At 33.9% G+C, this 22226-nt stretch overlaps 1 protein-coding gene across 3 annotated transcripts in view; it reads left to right on the top strand.

Annotated features, from left to right (window-relative positions):
- The window catches only part of LOC150108050 (membrane-associated tyrosine- and threonine-specific cdc2-inhibitory kinase-like), a 187397-nt gene extending 170352 nt beyond the window's left edge, over positions 1-17045 (top strand). For all 3 annotated transcript variants that reach the window (XM_090415547.1, XM_090415546.1, XM_090415548.1), the window contains 3 exons: positions 2536-2628; positions 5085-5214; positions 16225-17045. In XM_090415547.1, the coding sequence (XP_090271673.1) occupies positions 2536-2628; positions 5085-5214; positions 16225-16263 (262 nt within the window). In that variant the 3' untranslated portion in view covers positions 16264-17045. The remainder of the gene's footprint in view (positions 1-2535; positions 2629-5084; positions 5215-16224) is intronic.
- The last annotated feature ends 5181 nt before the right edge of the window (positions 17046-22226 follow it).

Genomic DNA, 22226 nt, shown 5'->3' with positions numbered 1-22226 from the left:
ATCATTAACACAGTTACATAACATTGTCACTCTTAGACACACGCATATTCTCACCATTCCTCCCATTATCATTTAGTTTCCCTGACACTCTGTGTTAAGTCTCATACCAGTTATTAGTTTTTCAAGACTCCTGATACCAAATGCATTCAGTTCCTCTTATACAAATATAATCTTCCCTCATACTCACTCCACACATCCAAAAACATGCATCCATTCCTTCTACACAGCCTATGCATCGAATCGTTTGCCATCATAGCTCCTTCTTCTTAATTCATTTTTGTCATATAGAGGTAATATACTTACAATTTTCACTTTCTCACTGCTTCCAACAACCCTTTCATATCCCCTCTCATGCTGAACTTATTGCTAATTAAGTTAGTATTTTTCACAATTACAATCCCATTTACTTTTCTTTTCTGTTTTTCAGTTGCATGTGCTATGTTTTTAATTTTTGCTCCGAGAAAACTTGAAGTTATAACCCACTCATCAACAGCATGTTTTATTATAGAGTCATCCTTGCCAAATAATATCCTTCTTTTTACAATCAACGTTAATTACCTGATTCCTTGCTTTGTTGTTTCTTATTCTGCTGCTTATTCTTTTCCTCCCTATGTTCATTCAAATGCTGCTCAACTTTTTGTGATTTCCACGTTGTTTCTAATAATCTGCTTTAACTTTGCTACTTTGGAGGTTAATTCATTTCCAATAATCTCCTCAATATCCTTCTTAGTGGGAAGCCTTCTTATTCCTGACTTTGCTGCTCTTCTTAGCATTTCAGGATGGCCTCTTAAGTAGTAAGAGGTGGTCCTGAAATATAAATGACTGTCTTTTGAGGATTACCACTGGATAAAGAGAAGGTTGATGACAACTAATAAAATAATTAAATTTTGGTATGAGCTTTTCCTGTATAGCAGCAAATGTTTTGTATGCAGAAACAACTGAAATATGCTGCACTATTTCTAATAAATCTGAGAATAGAGTTGCAACTAGTCTATTACGAACATATTTAATTCATTATTTAATAAGGGTAAGCATTTTTTGGCTTTGGATAGCTGTAGGATGAGTACCCATCTACTGGCCTGTGCATAAATCTGTTTAGTTTGGGAGACCTAAAGGTTTCTTTTAACCTGTGTAGGTATTACCTGGGCCACTCGACATCTTTTAAGAAATGTTGTCTAAAGATAAACTTTTGCCTTTAGCTTATCCTAGAGTGTATCAAATACCTTGTGAATTATCGTTTTGTTGAACAGACATATCTTGAACATTTAGACTACATTCAGTTTCATGAGCTATTTGTTATTAAATCTTGTTAAAGTTATTTTTACTAGAACCTTAATATAATTAAACCATAATGCTCTACATCATGTACATGCAGTTCATGTGTGTCATTGTTGAATATACTGGTTTCTGTTCTTGTTGTTTAATTTGAAAGTCATACTGAAGATTAGTCATACTAGGGTGAAAATTTTATACTAATAAATATATATACATAAGTTAAATCCATTCATTATATATTAATAGTCATGTCTTACATTCCTATATGTCAAGCTTATATAAACCTAATTGTGTAGAACTGGTACAGTTGTCATAGTAATCTGTACACCACTTGAGGCGCATATTAGGAAATTGATGGTGAAAACAGTGGGGTACCAAACCTATGGTTATCCAGTTCAGAAGTAAACCCTTTTATTATATTTATTTAAAAAATGAGCCTCTGTAGCTCATTTGGGTTAGATAAGCATTTGGTTGAAAAGACCTGAGTTCAAATCCTGTCTATGACATGAGAAACATTTATCAGATGTTTTCAATCAAATTTTGAGTTAGCTGGTCTCATAGAGGTGGAGACCAGCTAACTCAAAACAGGGAAACTAGTCGGAAGAACACACACAATGTACAGACATGGACAATCTATACTGTCAAATTTGGTTCCAAATACTTGCATGGTGAAGTGTAGGTCTATGTGTAAGTGTAAATTAGGATCTGGAGGATTTATTGTACTATTGTAAAAGGAAAAAGAAGAAATAAAGCTGGCCTGGTTGGCTGAGTGGTTAGCATATCTGCTCTCCAGCCAAAAGGCTGCAGGTTCGAATCTTGCAGTGGGCATGGATGTTTGTGATTATCTGTGAAAATACTAGTGGTGGCATTGGGTAGGTGTATGTTGGTGGTATAGTAGTAGATGGCGTTGGTGTAGATGATGAGGTTCGCTGTAGTTGGTGGATTGAATGGTAGAGATGGAGAGTTGTTGAGTGGGTGCCCTCCATCAATGAGTCTTTGGACTCCTTGGAGGTGTCACATAATAATAATGAGAAGAAGAACACTAGAAAACAAAGTTCTAAGCCAAGCTGTTCTGAAGTTCAGCTTTACATAGCATTTTTTTATATTTATTTATTTTTTTTTTTAGAGTAAATTGGAATCTTTTTGTCCTCGTTTGAAAAAGGCATTGTTTATTATGTTACTTAATGTAAATTAAATTACTTTAATTTCTGCTTGAAAAAAAAATATTTTTTAAACTTTCAATTATTTTATGTAAATTAGGTACAGCCCTTGTGAAAAATTAATTAATTCAACACCTGCAAGCAGAAGTAGGAAATTACAGAAGCGGCCTTCATCTGGAGATAACCTAGCCAGGTAATAAAGGAGTTTTAATTATTACTTTTATTGATACGGTTTATGAAAAAAGTATAGAAAAAATTAAATAAAAAATTATGACCTTCCATGCAAAGTATTTAGTTCTGAGAAAAAAAAAAACGATTGAAGACTGGAGATCACACATAAGAGAGTTCTGAGAAAGATTAGTTTGGTAAACAGATGGCATCAATGGCAGCATCTTATTAAAAATTAAGATATTAAGAAAGAACTAGTTGTTGTGAGTATTCAAGAATGGGTTAGCAGAGCTAACCCATTTATAGAATCATTTGGTATGGTTACTTAAACAGATTGAATGCTTGCAAAACAAGTGTTTTTTGCCATGATGTCTGGAAAAAGATCTAGAGGAAGACCAAAATCTAGGTGGATTGATACTGTAAGAGGTGGCTGAGAAGACAAAAATATTTGAATATAATAATTGAAGTCTTGAGAGATAATAGGTTAAATTGGAGGAAAATTGTTGATAGGAAGTTAGTAATTAATTAACTTTTTTCATGTATTACTATCATTATATCTTCTACATCTCAAGGGTCATATCAGGAATTTGACAATGATAACATTGAAGCTATATTATATTAAAGGCATCAAGTTGTGTTTTGTTTACCTCTTGTACATGGGGTCACCGGGGGGGGGGGGGGGGAGAGAAAGAAAGAGGAAAAGAAAGATAGATGAGCAGAAGAGGTATTTTGTGTAAACATGGTGGGCAGCAAAAATCAAGAAGGAAGTCAAATTCAGAAGATGGGCTGGTGCAGTTTCAGGTACTTTAAAAAGCAAAAGTGAAATTGGTTATAGTTAGCTAGTATTGGAATTTGAATTTGTAACACTGTCATAATATTGCACAGTGTTTAAGGGTACATACCAGGAAATGATGAAGATAGTGGAATAATGATTTTGCTGTGTATTAAAATAAAACAGACAAACAAGAAATTGAAGTTTTTCTATCAGGAGGAAGTGGTTAGCTATTGTTTAAGAGAAGCGGTATCAGACTGCATATCCTGGATTAGAAGGATAAACTAAGTGTCGATTAAGTGGATGGATGGATAGCAATATAAAGGAGGAGTTGCAAAAAAAGAAAACACTGTGGAGTAAATATAAAGAAAGAGATGATCAGTATTCATGTCTAATAGTTATGTTGTACAAGGGTAGTTCAAAAACCAATGTGTTTAATTACTAATCTATCAGTAACTCTGGGGCAGTGGTGAAGATTTTAAAGAAGTTGGCAAGAACTTGCATATAGAAATGGATTAACAGCTTATGTTTATTAAAAGAAGGGCATGTTTTTTGCTCATATTTTATAATATGAGCAAAATTTATCCAACTCAGCAATAATATTATTGCTGAGTTGGATAAAGGGAATGATACTGTTACTGTTGGACTTTGCTAAGGCATTTGATGGAATACCAGATGAAAGCTGTTGCATAAACTGGAGAATATGAGATTGGAATGTAAACTATTGACTTGGATAAGTGGGTGACTGGTGTATAGGTATCAGAAAGTGGTATGTGGGGGGGGGGGAATCCATCAGATTTCAGGTGCATCCCATGTTTCAGTTATTGGACCATTGTTGTCTATACATTCAGTGTATACATTACTGATATTAGGAAGGACTTGATAGAAGATTTTCAATTGTTTTTGAAATAATGGCTGCCAATTCAGTATTCTTCAGTATAAAGGTTTGCACTTTGGCATGTTGAGGTTTCCAATAGCAGTATTATATTGACAAGATTATGATAGAAGAAACTGGTGAAAGTAGGGATCTTGGAGTTATTATGGATAGGAATTTGAAGTTCCAACATCGCATTGCAAAAATAGCAAATACAAGTCAGAATAATTGTGTTGTTGATACAAATATAGTTATATGACCGTCATTTTTGCCTCTTTACATGGCCTCAATATGACCACACATTTATTATTCTTTTATACAGACTTGCTCTCCTAGGTTTGGGCGGAATAAAGAGGTTTTGAAAAGGGTGCAAAGAAAAGTAACAAAGATGTTATTGGGATTACAGAATGTAGATTGTGAGAGTATGTGGATTGCAGATACTTATAAACAGAAGAAAGAGGTGGTGGGGTGATACAATAAAAGTCTATAAACTTCTGAAAGCATGTTATAGGATATTGACTGATGAACTTTTTTGTTATATGACAGAGGCATATGTGTGGAAGTTAAGATTGGGGTGATAGCTAGATTTTTGCTCTCACAGAGCAGTTAGTGAATGGAACAGTTAGCCTTTTGAAGTAGTGAGTGCATCCAGTGTGAATGTGTTTTAGAGAAAGTATTGATAGCTGATATGATTTTTCTTCACCTTTGATAGCAGTTATTTAGTTTAATTACATTTTGGTGTTGAGCATTTTAGAACTATTTGAAAATTAATATTTTTCTTTATATATATATGATTTTGACTTTATTCAAAATGTGAAGTATTTTGTCTTTTCAGAATAAGTCCATCTCTGGGTAGTCCTAATCTGAAAAATTCCTTCATAAATTCATCCTTTCATGATAGTTTTGATAATCATGATGGAGATGAGGAATTGCATCTTACCATAGGACCTAAGAACCTCATGAATGTAAGTTTATACCTGAAAATGAATTAATATTCATATTTTAATTTCACATGAACCTGGTTTTTGATGCTCATAAAATATTAGTAAAATATTAATGTGTGATCCAGTAATCTTCTGCAAATATATAGCATCTTCGAATGTAAAAGTGTAAAATTGTGGCAATTTGATTGAGTATTCACAAAATTTTTATATCCTGTGATACAAGGGTTACCACACTTTTTTTAATCATTTTTCTCATGTACACTGTCAGTGCTTGTCACAGATATTATAACTATCCACCACAATAAAGATTTTGGTTATATGTGACATGAAATTATATTATTGTGTTCATCCTTATTTTATCCTACATTAAGCAAACAGTTTGCATGCAAATTACTTTAATGAGTGAATTTCATGTCTAGAGAGACTTCACATAAGTTTTCATAGTATCTCATAATGCATAGCACGCACACACACACTTCTTTCTCACACATTTATGCCATGTGACTGAAAGGATCACTGTGTTAGATGGGTTTTGATCTTTATCGAGATCTCATCGGTAGGAACTAGATCCATGGAGATACTGAGAGCTAGCTCATGGCAGAAGTGTTCTATATACTAGTAACAAAATGACATCACCATGTTATTTACAAGACTAGAGATAACTGTATCAATTTTTTTCACTGAGAAGGAAATCGCAAAGATTGATTTTCTTAGCTTAGTTTTTGTATAGTCTAGTTATGACGATATCATGTGCAAACTTCTGTTTACTTGTGCTTGGGTAAAATAAGGATGAAAGTGAATGTAATTTACTTTCCTTCCTTTGAAAAAAAAAAAAACTTGCTGCAATCATTTATAATCTGCAATATTGTAATAATATGGTGTAAATTTGAAGCCTAAGCTACAGCAACAGTATGTGTTAAAAGATTGAAATATCTATGAAGTGTCTACAAAAAAGTATCATTAAAACTTGTAGTTTATTCTGAAAGCTTTATGCTATACATTTGAATATAATATACAGATGATATTCAAGATCCAGCATTGAACATTTATCATCTTCAAGATTCTGATAGAATAGGTAAAACATTTCAGCTATTTAGACACAATTTTTAGTAACGATTGCAAATTAAATGTGGAAATGGACAACAGAATTAGCAAACTGGTATGGTAGGAAGTCAACTGAATAAATTTACATGGAATAAGAGAGAAATTAGTCAAAACACTAAACTAGCTGTATACACAAGAGTTTGTTCAAACCATTTTTAACATATGGATATGAGAACTGGGCTAACATAGCTTCTAAAAATAAAATACTTGATCAAAGACTGGAGATCACAAATATGAGAGTTTCTAAGAGAGATTAGTAGAGTGAACTAATGGCATATTAAAAATGAGAATATTAGGAGAGAACTTGACATTGTTAACATTCAGGAATGTGTCAGTAAAATGAATATAGTTCGTCCACCGTTTGTAGGTCCTTGCTTCACGTCTTTCCAAGAATAGTCGATTCATGCTGAAGGGGAGAAAGAAATGAAGGACGTCTGAATTGGTCGCCAACACGCGAAATCACGTGCTTTATAGGTAAAATTTTCCAACTGTTATATAAGCAACATAGTTAACTACAATAATCATAAAAGAGAAGTTAATTTTCCGACCAGTAATAATAAACAACTCATCCCATTATACAGACTGATATCCCTATTATCGGAATGGAGTCTCCTTTTTCTGAGATGCGCAAAAGTGTCGAAGGATCTCTAATCAGTGGGCGAACTATATCATGTAGTAAGGTAACTTAAACAGAGTGGGTGAGGAAAAATTAGCAAAACACTTTTGCAAGAATGGCAGGAGGGGAGAAAAAAGACAGCGAGGAAGTCCAGGATCTGGGTGGATTGATACAGTAAGAAGTGCCTTAGAAGAAAAAATATAGGATTTGTTGATAAGAGGTTAGTAATGATGTAACACTTCAATGTCATAATATCCTGCTGAGGGTACAATCAGGAATTGGATGAGTAGGAGGTTTGGTTTAGATATGTAGATGACTTATTCATATTGGTCCCGTGGTCATCAAACCTTGAACACATTCCTCAGAAATTTAAACAAACAACATAGCATATACAATTCACAACAAAAATCAAAAAACAAAACTCCTTACCATTCTTGGATACACTCATAACTTGCCTTTTGTTAGGCTATCTCTCATTTAGCATATATCACAAACCTATGCATAACAGTCAATATGTACATATAGACTCCTACACCACCTAGCACAGAAACCAGAGATAATAAATACCCTAAAAAAATGCAATAACAATTTGCTCCAATAAAAGGAATTTAAAACAGAAGCACAATGGATTAGATCCATCTTTTTAAAAAATGAATATAAATAAAAAGAAAATCGATATCATATTGAACTTTTTATTAGCATACCAAAACAACAACAGGTTCAGCCTGTTGTTGTTTTGGTATGCTAACAAAAAATATGAAGAACTTAATGAAAGCATCAAACCAACTTTAAACTTCATACCAAGGGGTGCTTAAGGGTCAAAGCTGTATAACTGAGAGGAGACCTCCACATAGCCTTTAAAGGAATGCGGAGAACCGACCAGGGATTCTGACCTAATGTCCAATCCTCACCTTCTCATGGTGCACCCTGTTGGGTATCTACCTGGATACTGAACGAATGAGGATGGTTTGGCAATTTGGGATTTAGCTGACCAAATTGTATTCTTATCGGTTAAACCAAAATAAAAAATGATGGTACAACATGACAAAATTTCATGTCGCCCGGCTAAACAAGGCCCCCGTTGTTTTAGCCAGGAAACCAGGGCGAACAGCGAAAAGTCAGATACTGGAACAAATCTGAAAACTAACCTAAACTCAACATCACCAGAGTTAAAGATCGGTACTATCAACGTAAGAAGCCTGAATGGCAAAGAAATGGAGCTAGCTGAGGAATTAGATAAGTACCAGATCGACATAATAGGGGTGACTGAAACAAAAAAAGACCAAAACTGGTGAGAACTTTCTGAGCAATAAATACAAAATGTTATATTCAGGGCAATGACAATCTAGGAAAAGAAGGAGTAGCCATAGTATTCAACACAAAATACGAGGCTAATCTTCTTGAATGGAAGTCACTCTCAAGTAGAGTCATCATCATCATCATCAAATTCCTGCCATGTACCCTCAAGGGGTGTACAGGATATGACAGTACTACATGAAAAAATTACATCATTACTAACTTCCTATCTACAATTTTCCTCCAAATCAGTCTGTTACTTGTCAAGACTCCAACATTATCAGATCTTATATTTCTATCGTCTAAGGCACTTTGTACCGTATCAATCCACCTATATCTTGGTCTTCCTCTGGGTCGTTTTCCTGCCAACCTGGCAGAGAACACTTGTTTTGCTAATCTTTCCTCTCCCATTCTATTTAAGTGACCATACCATCTGAGATTAGCTCTGCTAATGCATTCCTGGATGCTGACAATGTCAAGTTCTTTCGTAATATCCTCATTTTTAATATGATATTGACATTGATGCCATCTGTTCACGCCTCTAATCTTTCTCAGGACTCTCATATCTGCGGTCTCTAGTCTTTGGTCAAGTGTTTTACTTCTGACCCAGCTCTCAGATCCATAAGTTAAAATTGGTTTGAACACAGTCTTGTATACAGCTAATTTAGTGTTCCGACTAATTTCTTTCTTATTCCATATGAATTTATTCAATTGACTTCCCACGATACCAGCTTTGCTGATTCTGTTGTCTATTTCTATATTTAGTTTACCATCTTCAGTAAAAATTGTGCCTAAGTAGCTGAAATGTTTTACTTGATCCACAGGTTCTCCATTCACAACACAGTTGACATTTTCAATGATTCTGCCTATTTTCATTGTCTTTGTCTTTTTATTGCTGACCTTCATACCATATCTATTACAACAGCTATACAATTTAGTCAGAGAATCTTGCAGACTTGTAGCGGATTTATTTAGAAGTATAACATCATCCGCATAAAGCAAAGAGCTGACATTAACATCTCCAATTTTGATATCAGGTTTAATACCACATTCCTTCATAATGTGATCCATATAAATAATGAATAAGAGAGGGGATAATGTACATCCTTGTCTCACACCAGATTTAACATTAAACCATCTTCTTCTACTTCCTTCAATTCTAACTGCTGACTCACAACTCAAATAAAGACTAAGTATTGCTTGATATAATGCCCCATTGACACCATATAACTGCAGCGTATTGAATAGCTTCTCTCTTGGCACCTTGTCATATGCCTTTTCCAAATCGACAAAACTTAAATACAGATCTTTGTTATATTCCCATGCTTTCTCGACTATTTGTCGTAAAGTGAAGATCTGATCCTGACAGCCTCTATTTGGCCTGAATCCAGCTTGTTCTTCACCAAGCTTTTCTTCCACAATTCTTCTCAACCGTTTCTCAAGTATACTTGCATAGATCTTGCCAGGAACACTCAGTAGGGAAATACCTCTGTAATTCTCACATTCAGTTTTATTTCCCTTTTTATATATGGGTACTATGAGAGCTCTACTCCAATCATCGGGAATTCGTCCCTCTGTCCAGGCTTTCTGAACTATGCAGTGCAGCCACTGTAAGACTCTTATACCACCATACTTCAGCATTTCTGGTCGAATATCATCTACTCCTGCTGCCTTTCCACATTTCAAGCCTTTGATGGCTTTTTCTACTTCAAGTATGGATATGTATTCCTGACTGCATACCTGGTCAGTGTTTTTTATCACTGTGCTGTCATCACTGCTTGTTTCATTTAGCAGTTTTTCAAAGTAATTACTCCATACTTCAAGGATATCTTTTTCTCCTGTTTTCATTTCACCTTTATCATCTCTAATTCCTTTTACAGCACTCTTTCCTCCATTCCTAAGCTTCTTCAACAACCTCCAGAATATTTTGCCACCTTCTTGATATTTATTTTCTATATTCTTGCCAAAGTCCTCCCATGACTTTTGTTTAGCTAGTTTTACACACTGTTTAGCTTTCTTACATTTGTCTCTGTATTCTGTAAGAGTAAAAGCTGACTTATTTGCCAGGAACTTTTGATATGCTTTCTTCTTTTCCTTCACTGCCTCTTTAACTTCCTGTGTCCACCAGGGAGTTCTGATTTTTTTATCTTTGCACACAACCTCACCACATGTCTCTCTGGCAGAATCAATCAATGTTTCCTTCAGAGTTTGCCACTGAATCTCCAAGGTTTGATTCCTGTTCTCAAACTCTTTCATTTTCTTTTCAATAATATTTCTGTATTTTAGTCTACAGTTTACATCTGAGAGCTGCTCAACTTTTATTCGCTTTAAAACTTTCTTACATGTTATTCTTTTCAATATGAAATTCAATTTTATCCTGCTCAAGACTAAATAGTGATCACTTCCAATTTCAAATCCTCTGTACACTCTGGTGTCCTGCACCAGGGAGAAAACATCACTATCAACAATAACATAGTCAATGAGACTTTTCTTATTCCTAGCCTCTTCTCTCCATGTGAATTTGTGCACATTTTTATGTTGGAACATGGTATTAGTAATAACCAGTCCATGTCCTGAGCAGAAATCCAACAGATATTTGCCATTATTATTAGCTTTGCTCTTTTATCCAAATTTTCCCAAAATATTTTTGTATGTCTCACAATCATTTCCTACTCTGCTATTTAGATCCCCAACAAGGACCAACTTTTCCTTTTTCATTGTGTCAGTTGCTTTTTCTAAAGCCACAAAAAATTCCTCCCCTTCTACTTTAGTAGAACCTTCTGTGGTACCATAGGCACAAATAAGTCTCATTGTCCAGTTCCCCATTCTCATATTTGCCCACATTACTCTAATTGAGACTGCCTGCCATTCAAGAAGATTAGCCTCGTATTTTGTGTTGAATATTATGGCTACTCCTTCTTTTCCTTGATTGTTATTGCCTGAATATAACATTTTGTATTTATTGCTCAGAAAGATCTCACCAGTTTTGGTCTTTTTTGTTTCAGTCACCTCTATTATGTCGATCTGGTACTTATCTAATTCATCAGCTAGCTCCATTTCTTTGCCATTCAGGCTTCTTACGTTGATAGTACTGATCTTTAACTCTGGTGATGTTGAGGTGGGGTTTGTTTTCAGATTTGTTCCAGTAGCTGACTTTTCGCTGTTCGCCCTGGTTCCCTGGCGAAAACAACGGGGGCCTTGTTTAACCGGGCGGCGCCCCAGCCGGCATGAAATTTTGTCATGTTGTACCATCATTTTTTATTTTGGTTTAACCAATAAGAATACAATTTGGTCGGCTAAATCCCAAATTGCCAGCCCATCCTCGTTCGTTCAGTATCAAAGTAGATACCCAACAGGGTGCACCACGAGAAGGTGAGGATTGGACATTAGGTCAGAAGCCCTGGTCGGTTCTCCGCATTCCTTTAAAGGCTATGTGGAGGTCTCCTCTCAGTTATACAGCTTTGACCCTTAAGCACCTTCTGGCTGGGGCGTCACCCAGTTAAACAATGCCCCCGTTGTTTTCGCCAGGAAACCAGGGCGAACAGCAAAAAGTCAGCTACTGGAACAAATCTGAAAACAAACCCCAACTCAACATCACCAGAGTTAAAGATCGGTACTATCAACGTAAGAAGCCTGAATGGCAAAGAAATGGAGCTAGCTGATGAATTAGATAAGTACCAGATCGACATAATAGGGGTGACTGAAACAAAAAAGACCAAAACTGGTGGGATCTTTCTGAGCAATAAATACAAAATGTCTCTCAAGTAGAGTAATGTGGGAAAATATGAGAATGGGGAACTGGACAATGAGACTTATTTGTGCCTATGGTCCCACAGAAGGTTCTACTAAGGTAGAAGTGGAGGAATTTTTTGAAGCTTTAGAAAAAGCAACTGACACAATGAAAAATGAAAAGTTGTTCCTTGTTGGGGATCGAAATAGGAGAGTAGGAAATGATTGTGAGACATACAAAAATATTTTGGGAAAATTTGGAGAAAAGAGCAAAGCTAATAATAATTGCAAATATCTGTTGGATTTCTGCTCATGACATGGACTGGTTATTACTAACACCATGTTCCAACAAAAAAATGTGCACAAATTCACATGGAGAGAAGAGGCTAGGAATAAGAAAAGTCTCATTGACTATGTTATTGTTGATAGTGATGTTTTCACCCTGGTGCAGGACACCAGAGTGTACAGAGGATTTGAAATTGGAAGTGATCACTATTTGGTCTTGAGCAGGATAAAATTGAATTTCATATTGAAAAGAATAACATGTAAGAAAGTTTTAAAGCGAATAAAAGTTGAGCAGCTCTCAGATGTGAATTGTAGACTAAAATACACAAAGATTATTGAAGAAAAAATGAAACAGTTTGAGAACAGGAATCAAACCTTGGAGATTCAGTGGCAAACTCTGAAGAAAACATTGATTGATTCTGCCAGAGAGGCATGTGGTGAGGTTGTCTGTAAGGATAAAAAAGTCAGAACTCCCTGGTGGACACAGGAAGTTAAAGAGGCAGTGAAGGAAAAGAAAAAAGCATATCAAAAGTTCCTGTCAAATAAGTCAGCTTGTGCTCTTAGAGAATATAGAGACAAATGCAAGAATGCTAAACACTGTGTAAAAGTAGCTAAACAAAAGTCATGGGAGGACTTTGGCAAGAATATAGAAAATAAATATCAAGAAGGTGGCAAAATATTCTGGAGGTTGTTGAAGAAGCTTAGGAATGGCGGAAAGAGTGCTGTAAAAGGAGTTAGAGATGATAAAAGTGACATGAAAATGGGAGAAAAAAGATATCCTTGAAGTATGGAGAAATTACTTTGAAAAACTGCTAAATGAAACAAGCAGTGATGACAGCACAGTGGTAAAAAACACTGACCAGGCATGCAGTCAGGAATACATATCCATACTTGAAGTAGAAAAAGCCATCAAAGGCTTGAAATGTGGAAAGGCAGCCGTAGTAGATGATATTCGACCAGAAATGCTTAAGTATGGTAGGTATAAAAGTCTTACAGTGGCTGCACTGCATAGTTCAGAAGGCCTGGACAGAGGGACGAATTCCCGATGATTGGAGTAGAGCTCTCATAGTACCCATATATAAAAAGGGAAATAAAACTGCATGTGAGAATTACAGAGGTATTTCTCTACTGAGTGTTCCTGGCAAGATCTATGCAAGTATACTTGTGAAACGGTTGAGAAGAATTGTGGAAGAAAAGCTTGGTGAAGAACAAGCTGAATTCAGGCCAAATAGAGGCTGTCAGGATCAGATCTTCACTTTACGACAAATAGTCGAGAAAGCATGGGAATATAACAAAGATCTGTATTTAAGTTTTGTCGATTTGGAAAAGGCATATGACAAGGTGTCAAGAGAGAAGCTATTCAATACGCTGCAGTTATATGGTGTCAATGGAACATTATATCATGCAATACTTAGTCTTTATTTGAGTTGTAAGTCAGCAGTTAGAATTGAAGGAAGTAGATTTAATGTTAAATCTGGTGTGAGACAAGGATGTACATTATCCCCTCTGTTATTCATTATCTGTATGGATCATATTATGAAGGAAAGTGGTATTAAACATGATATCAAAATTGGAGATGTTAATGTCAGCTCTTTGCTTTATGCAGATGATGTTATACTTCTAAATAAATCCACTACAAGTCTGCAAGATTCTCTGACTAAATTGAATAGCTGTTGTAATAGATATGGTATGAAAGTCAGCAATAAAAAAGACAAAGACAATGAAAAGGCAGAATCATTGAAAATGTCAACTGTGTTGTGAATGGAGAACCTGTGGAACAAGTAAAACAGTTCAGCTATTTAGGCATGATTTTTACTGAAGATGGTAAATTAAGTATAGAAATAGACAACAGAATCAGCAAAGCTGGTATGGTGGGAAGTCAATTTAATAAATTCATATGGAATAAGAGAGAAATTAATCGGAACACTAAATTAGCTGTATACGAGACATTGGTCAAACCAGTTTTAACTTATGGATCTGAGAGCTGGGGAAGAAGTAAAACACTTGACCAAAGACTAGAGACCATAGATATGAGAGTCCAGAGAAAGATTATAGGTGTGAACAGATGGCATCAATGGCAATATCATATTAAAAACGAGGATATTAGGAAAGAACTTGACATTGTCAGCATCCAGGAATGCGTTAGCAGAACTAATCTCAGGTGGTATGGTCACTTAAACAGAATGGGCGAGGAAAGATTAGCAAAACAAGTGTTCTCTGCCAGGTTTGCAGGAAAACGTCCCAGAAGAAGACCAAGATATAGGTGGATTGATACGGTACAAATTGCCTTAGACGATAGAAATACAATATCTGATAATGTTGGAGTCTTGACAAGTAACAAACTGATTTGGAGGAAAATTGTAGATAGGAAATTAATAATGATGTAATTTTTTTCATGTAGTACTATCATATCCTGTAAACCCCTTGAGGGTACGTAGCAGGAATTTGATGATGATGACGATGATGACAAAATCAACATTTATTTAGCAAATCCTCTCTCCCCCTTTCCTTTTACATTCTTACCAAAGTAGATGTACTTGTGTATCTTGCCATTCATAGTGAAACTTGATGCACAATGGATATTAAAAAAGGACTGACTGAAATGTCACACATAACACTAACATCAAATAAGAATGTGGTACAAAGGATAATTTAAAGAAGCTTGTGATACCTTTATAAAACAACCAAATTTAAATCAGAATGATGGTCTTAAATTTTATAAATTTGGTAAAAACACTTACCCTGCAACACTCACTCTCTCAGATTGCCTTAAGTACCAACTACTATAATTTAGGCTCATCTAACTCTCCAAATGAAAATAATGAAAATCACAGCTATTAATTGCTTGAAATTTGATAAGTTTACATCAATAAAGACAGGTCAACTATCTTAAAGTTTTTAAGATATCTAGTTGCTTTAATTAGTGTTTATTGTATGTATTTCTGAAGACGAACTTAATGTAAAAGTTGAAACATATAATTTTAACATTATTAAAGTTTATTTTCCTCGAAATTGTAATTGATTCAATAAACCTAATGAGTGTGACAGTTTCATGCTGGGCATTTAGAATCATCTACCATCTAAAGGCATTTACAAATATTTGTATCGCAATGAGATTTGAACAAGCAGCCTGTGGGTTGTATAGTAGAAGCACTAGCAGACTTATAATACATGATTTTCAGAGTCTGCATATTCTCTTTTTATGTTAGTGCTTTTTTTTATTATTAATAATTCAAATGTTGATGAGACAAGTATGCATAATTTGCAGTAATTGTTAGCTGAGGTTCATTAGGATGAGGAGGTTGGAATTTGGATGATACCACATATTGGTGCATATCATTTATGTTTGAAGTAGAAAAGTGTTGCAAATTAAATGTTTTCATGTCTGGTTTTGTTTGGATGTTTTGTATGTGTTAGCCTATATTTTTCATAGTGTTGAAGAATGGGTGAGGGCACATGCAATTATGGTGATGTGCACTCCACTCTTGTGTATGCCACTATTGATGGAGTTTGCTGGTTCATGTAGTTGAAGCAGATGGAAATGAGGTTATCAGAAGTTTTTTTATATAAGAATTAATAAGAGAGAAGGAAAAGAGAAACTGGAAACTATTATTGATTTTAGAACGAACTGAAATCAAGAAAATCAGTTGAATCATATTTAGAGCATTTATCCAGACTAAAACACCTTCACAGCTAATGTTTTGAAATCAAAGACAAACCTTATGCATTTTTAAAGAGAAAACTCCAAGTTATGTTTAGCAGCATACTTTTTTTTTCGAAATGAATAATTATATCAAAACCTATTTCAACATTATATAAATTTACTTATGAAAATAATTTTTTATGTTAATTGAAATATTAAGAAAATTAAAACACCTTGGTGGGGGAGGGACAGTTTACTTGAGCAAATGTCAACTGATTCAGTCAACTAAAACATGATTTTGTTCAATCAAGAATTCTAGTGTTGATACTTGAAAATAACATTTTATTTATTTTTATAGGTGTTTGATGCAGAATCAGATGATAATGATCTCACGTAATGCAGATAATCATGATTGGTTGCTGTAGTTCGCAGACTTAATAGCAACTTACAGTAATATTTTGCTGAGAATTGTGAAGGCAGGTGGTTGAATTGCCCAAAACGTGAAAGGAGCATCAGCTGTCCTCAAACAAAGCCATTTGTACAGATGTTTATTTTTTGTTACATACTGAATATTGGACATTTCATATATAAATATATATAATGTAAATTGAAATTTCAAATATATCCTTTATGTACAGAACCAAGTCATATAGACTGGATTATTAGTGTTTATCTGCAGATATGAATTTTTTAAAATCTTACTATTGATTTTGCCTTTTGTTCTGGTTTAACTAAATGGAGTGTCTTGTATGGCAGAACTGGCTAATTGTCTTAATTACAGGTGTTTATATTTTTTCCTCACTTTAAATGTATACAGTTTTTTTTTTTTTTTTTTCCCAAAAAATAAAACAATAATAATGAAAGTTATAAGTAACTGAAAAGATTTCCAATAATGATAATATTAGTGTAATTTAAAAAAATAATGTTGGGGAAATGTATCTGTACCTGTTTCAAGAGATCAAACATATAAATATTTCATTCATGTAAATAATGGGAACACTAAAAATATTCATGAATTCATCCATTTCATTTGTAGCATTTCATATATTTCATACCAGTGCACCCTAACAAAGCCCATTAGAGGCATGCGTACTCTTTGTTTATTTGTACTTTTTTTATCTATCAATAATTTTTACTCTTTTTTTTCATTTCAAAGAAAAATAAATACGTTTCATGAAATAGTCTACTGTACTTATTTTCATTTGCACTCATACATAATTATAAAAGATCATTTTATTGTTATTATTAAGACAACCCCCCCCTCCCCCCAAAGAACATCAGGAACTCATCGAGGGAGACTGCATATCACCAGTACCAGCTGTAATACATGTTCTTGAATTCATTCATACTACTCGCACACATGACATTTATTGGTACTCCATTCTGATCACAAACGACTCTATGAGAGAAAAATCTAGCTCTCATCCCTTTCTTCACTGCATTTGTTCTCAACTTCCATGAATGCCCTCTATTGCACTCCCAACCCTCCATAAAATGAAAAATTACATCTACTGATATCCTGTATGACGCTTTCAGAGGTATCCGGAGAGTTCATCGAAAAGGCAATTAATCAAATGAACAATTCATCGAATGACAATGCGTCGAAAATGCAATTCATAGAAAAACCAATTCACCGAAAATTTTAAACTTTTCGAAAATGTTATGATAAAAGTGATCCATTGAGAACAAATACTGAATTGTGCAGAGTGAGAAAGCAATGCTACTTTAATAGGGAATAATTATAGAACAATATGGTTTCTTATTGTATTTCTTATCCGATAACTGTTTCATGTCTGTTCATTGGACAAAATTTGCCTGTTTTCGGAAGGAAAAACCCAGCCTAGTTGAACATTAACATTTGTAATGCTTTTGACTTAATGCTTATAATTTTCATAACTGACGTTATCCTTATGCACATGGTATTCCTTCCATATCTTAAGAATTTTTTCTTAAGTTTTGCCATCATAACCCGTCTTAATTTCATGTTATCATAGCTAGATAATGTACTATTTTTACTTTCTCACTTTTTTTTTTTTTTTTTTTTTTTTGAGTGAATGTTTTTTGAATCTGGTTTAATCACTATAGTACAGAAGTAAAAGAATTAAGGTTTTTTTAATAAGTTTTGATTTCTTTAGAAGGCATAAAAAATAGAATTTCATTCTTGAGTTTGCACCTTCCCTTTGTTAATAACAGATTCATGAAGAAAAGGAAATTCTCTTTTGATATCACTCCCAATCTGTGATATCAAATTGCTTGTTTTATTTATTTTTTTAAAAAAAATTCTGTATGCTACCATAAGATTGTTTATGAACCTTGTGCCTTGTCCTCTTAGAGTGATTGTGGATGGTATCAATTCACCTACACATCTTTGATCTAAACAGCTTTCTACTCTACTAAAGAATTGTGCAGACATATGGAAAAGACAAACTCGGGCCTGACTTTTCATTCTTCCAACACACGACATTAGGTGGAATAAGAGTTCTGTGCCTTACTTAGATGACAATGTTACTGCTCACAACATAAAAGAATCTACTATAGTCATCTTTTCACAAGGCACATTTAATAGGAATCAAAGATTAATCTTGTGTGATATTTGGAAATCGCATATCAAGTTTTTCCATATATCAGAGTTTAACTTTTCAGCCAATTATCAGCACATGCTAAACAATAGTTAACTTGTGCCACCTCTGACATTCCACATAATTTCAGTCAGTTTATGTTGTAACAATTCTTACATAATTTGTTTTGGTAATGTTATAGTTCATACTTGCTTTATTGCATTTATTTGTATATATATATTTACTTTTAGCAGGAAAAAGCCACAAGTTTTAATAGCAAAAGTAGTAGGTTTCATTATATTGTGGTCAGCTGCAACCAAATACAACCTAGTTTATTTCTAATTAACACTTATTTGTTGACTCTCAGGGGACCCTGTAACCCCTAGAGAGCACGTCCCCTGGGTGGCGAATAGGGGAGCCCACCATGTGTGTGTGTACATGCGCGCGCGCGTGTGTGTGTATATATATATGGTGGGGTGGTCCGAATATACTGAATAAGGACTCATGGACCAACAGGGCCATAAGGGGCAATCATCTAGATTGTAAGGGAAGCGGGACTCCCATGGACCCCTAGCTGGATCTATCCTCTCCTTCTTCTACTTTGAGGAAGACCCACTTTAATCTTTCCTATAAGGCCTTATCAGCCAACTCTTCTTACTTTATGACCCTTGTGCTATTAGAGTACTCGAGGGCCATGGGGTCTTTTCATTTCTGGCCTTACAACTATGTCCTCTCTATAAACCTTACTATATTTCTTCTATAATCTACCCTTTCCCCTTCAATATACCCTATTCCTCCTATGGGTTTAAATTCGGAAGAAGGCGAGTTCAGAAGCCTTAAGGTAGCAGCCCTACCACTGAACTATTCCATCGTCAGGCTAGTCCCCTGACATGGAGAACATAACCATACTTGTAAGCTGACAAAAAAAGATAATCGGATTGAATCTATGGGAAACGACCCTGGAATGGAAAAGGGAAAACGAAAATGGAAACGACAAAATATAATACACATAGCAAACTGGAATGTAAGAGGAATATCATATAAAGAAATAGAATTAGACCAGTTATTAAATGAAAGAAATTTTAAAATAGCAGTAATCACTGAAACAAAAAAGAAATTAAAAGGAACTATGAGAACTGAAAATTTTAATGTGATATACAGTGGAGTCGACAGAGACCAAAGAGCACAAGCAGGAGTCATGATTTGGATTCATAACTCCCTTTCAAAACAGTTAAAACATTATAAATTATGGAATGAAAGAATAATAGAAGCTAGAATAAAAATAAATAGAGGCTATTTAACAATAATTGGTTTATATGCCCCAGAAGAAGGAAGAGAACAGGATAATATTGATTTTTATAAACAGCTACAAAACATATATAATAAAATATATAAAAATGATTACATAATTTTAGCAGGAGACTTAAATGCAAGAATTGGAAACACGAAAATTAATAATAATATAGGAATACATGGAGAACACACTCTAAACAGAAATGGTAGAAAATTGATTGACTTTGTAGTTTATAATAACCTAAAAATAATGAATTCCTTCTATAAACATAAAGACATACATAAATATACTTGGGCAGCAAGAGGATGGAAATCAATATTAGATTACTTCATATTAAATGAAAAGACATCAAATTTTCACTAGATGTTAGAGTTCACAGAGGATATGAAATAAGCAGTGACCACTTCCTTGTTAAAATAAAATTAAGATTACCACCTAAATGGCTACAAGTAACAAGAACAGAAAGAAAAATTGAAACATTTGTTTATAAAACTAGACTATTGAATGACACAAATGTACAATGGCTATATGAACAAAGAATTAACCAGTATCTAGATAAAATAAAACAAAATGAAGAAATAGAAATAGAAATAGAATGGCTTAATATAAAAACGATACTAAATGCAGCAGCAAATGAAAGCTTAGGAAAGACCAAAAAATTTAATAAAAAGAAAAAACTGAAGATCTGGGATGATACAATGAAAGAAATAATTAAAAAGAAAAAAGAAGCCTATCACAAATGGTTAAGCAGTAAAATATTAGAAGATGAAATAGAATATAAAAGAATAAGAGCCATAGCTAAAAGAGAAGTCAGAAAAAGACATCTAGAATCATGGAACAAATTTGTTTCTAATTTAGAACATGATTTACATAAAATAAGACCCAACGTATATAAGATTTTGCAACACTTAAATGCAGATACCAAAGAAAACATAAAATTAGACACTGAATTGAAATGAGAAGAATTTCTAAATTACTACACAGAACTGTGGACAGACAAATATTTTAAAAAAGACAACTGGCAAACAATTAACGAAAATGAAAAGGAAATAACTGAAGAAGAATTAGAAATCAGCCTGAAAGAAACAAGAAACGGAAAATCATCTGGAGAAGATAAGCTAGGTTCAGAACTATATAAATACGCAGGAACAAGATTCAAATGAAGACTCTTATTATTTTTAAATAAAATTTACTCAACTGGTATCCCCCAATAGAATGGAAAAAAGCAATTGATTCCTATCTTTAAGAAAGGTAATAGAGATGACCCTAAAAACTATAGAGGTATCAGTATACTAAATTCATGTTACAAAATATACAGCAGAATCTTAAATAACAAACTAATGAAATATTCCGAAAACTTTCTTCTAGAGGTACAAAATGGATTTAGAAAAGGACGATCATGTACCCAGCCTTCTGCCTAAAATTAATAATAGAGAAAAGAAGAGAATTTAATTTAGAAACACATATTGCATTTATTGACTTTGAAAAAGCATTTGACAAAGTTAAAAGAAACATATTATTTAACATATTAAAAGAAAGACAAATACCAAATAATATCCTAAAAGCTGTCACAAGTATATATGAAAATAATCAAATACAAATAAGATTAAATCATGAGCTATCATATACAAGCAAGATAAACCAAGGGGTCCAACAGGGATGTCCCCTCTCAGCAACTCTTTTTAATATCTACTTAAATGAAATAATAATAATAAAATGGAGTAAAAATTTACATCAAGGAATTAAACTTTCACCTACAGTTAACTTACTCTCCTCTTTGCAGACGACCAAATAATAATTACAAATTCTGAAGATAACTTACAGAAAGCTATTTTAAATCTAAATGAGATATCCAAAGATTATGGTATGATAATATCAACGGAAAAATCAAAAACTATGGCCTTTAAAGGACAAGATCCAGCAAGAACTAAAATAGTATTAGATAACAAGATCTTCGAACAGGTGAATTCATTTAACTACCTAGGATGTATGATCACTTATGAAAATGAAAAAGATATAAACATAAAAATTGCAAAATATTTAAAAATAACAGGAGTAATTAACTCTATATTTAAACCAAACCTAGTTCAAAAACAAACCAGGCTAAAAGTATACAATACATTAGCCCTACCAGTCTTAATGTATGGAAGCGAAATCTGGACAATAAAACAAAAAGACAAACAAAGATTAACAACAGCAGAAATGAAGTTTATGAGAAAAACTGCAAAGTATACCCTATTTGATCACAAAAGAAACAAAGATATTATGAAAGAATTAAACCAAGAACCAGTAATTGAAAAAATTAAAAAATATAAACATAGATGGATGGAACACGTTCAAAGAATGAAAACAGAAAGATTACCAAAACAAGCCTTAAAGTACAAGCCATTAGGAAAAAGAAAACCAGGATGTCCTCTTAAACAATTCAACGATGACTTCTAAGGCCGGAACAGGCCATACTAGGCCTAAATCCTTGATACGTATGATGATGATGATGACTTATTTGTT

The sequence above is a fragment of the Typopeltis vanoorti genome, chromosome 3, assembly GCF_054136105.1.
Source record: "Typopeltis vanoorti isolate ZY-2024b chromosome 3, IOZ_Tvanoo_1.0, whole genome shotgun sequence".
NCBI lineage: Eukaryota > Metazoa > Arthropoda > Arachnida > Uropygi > Thelyphonidae > Typopeltis > Typopeltis vanoorti.
Note: the sequence above shows the minus strand (reverse complement) of the source record. Positions and strands in the feature narration are given on the sequence as shown.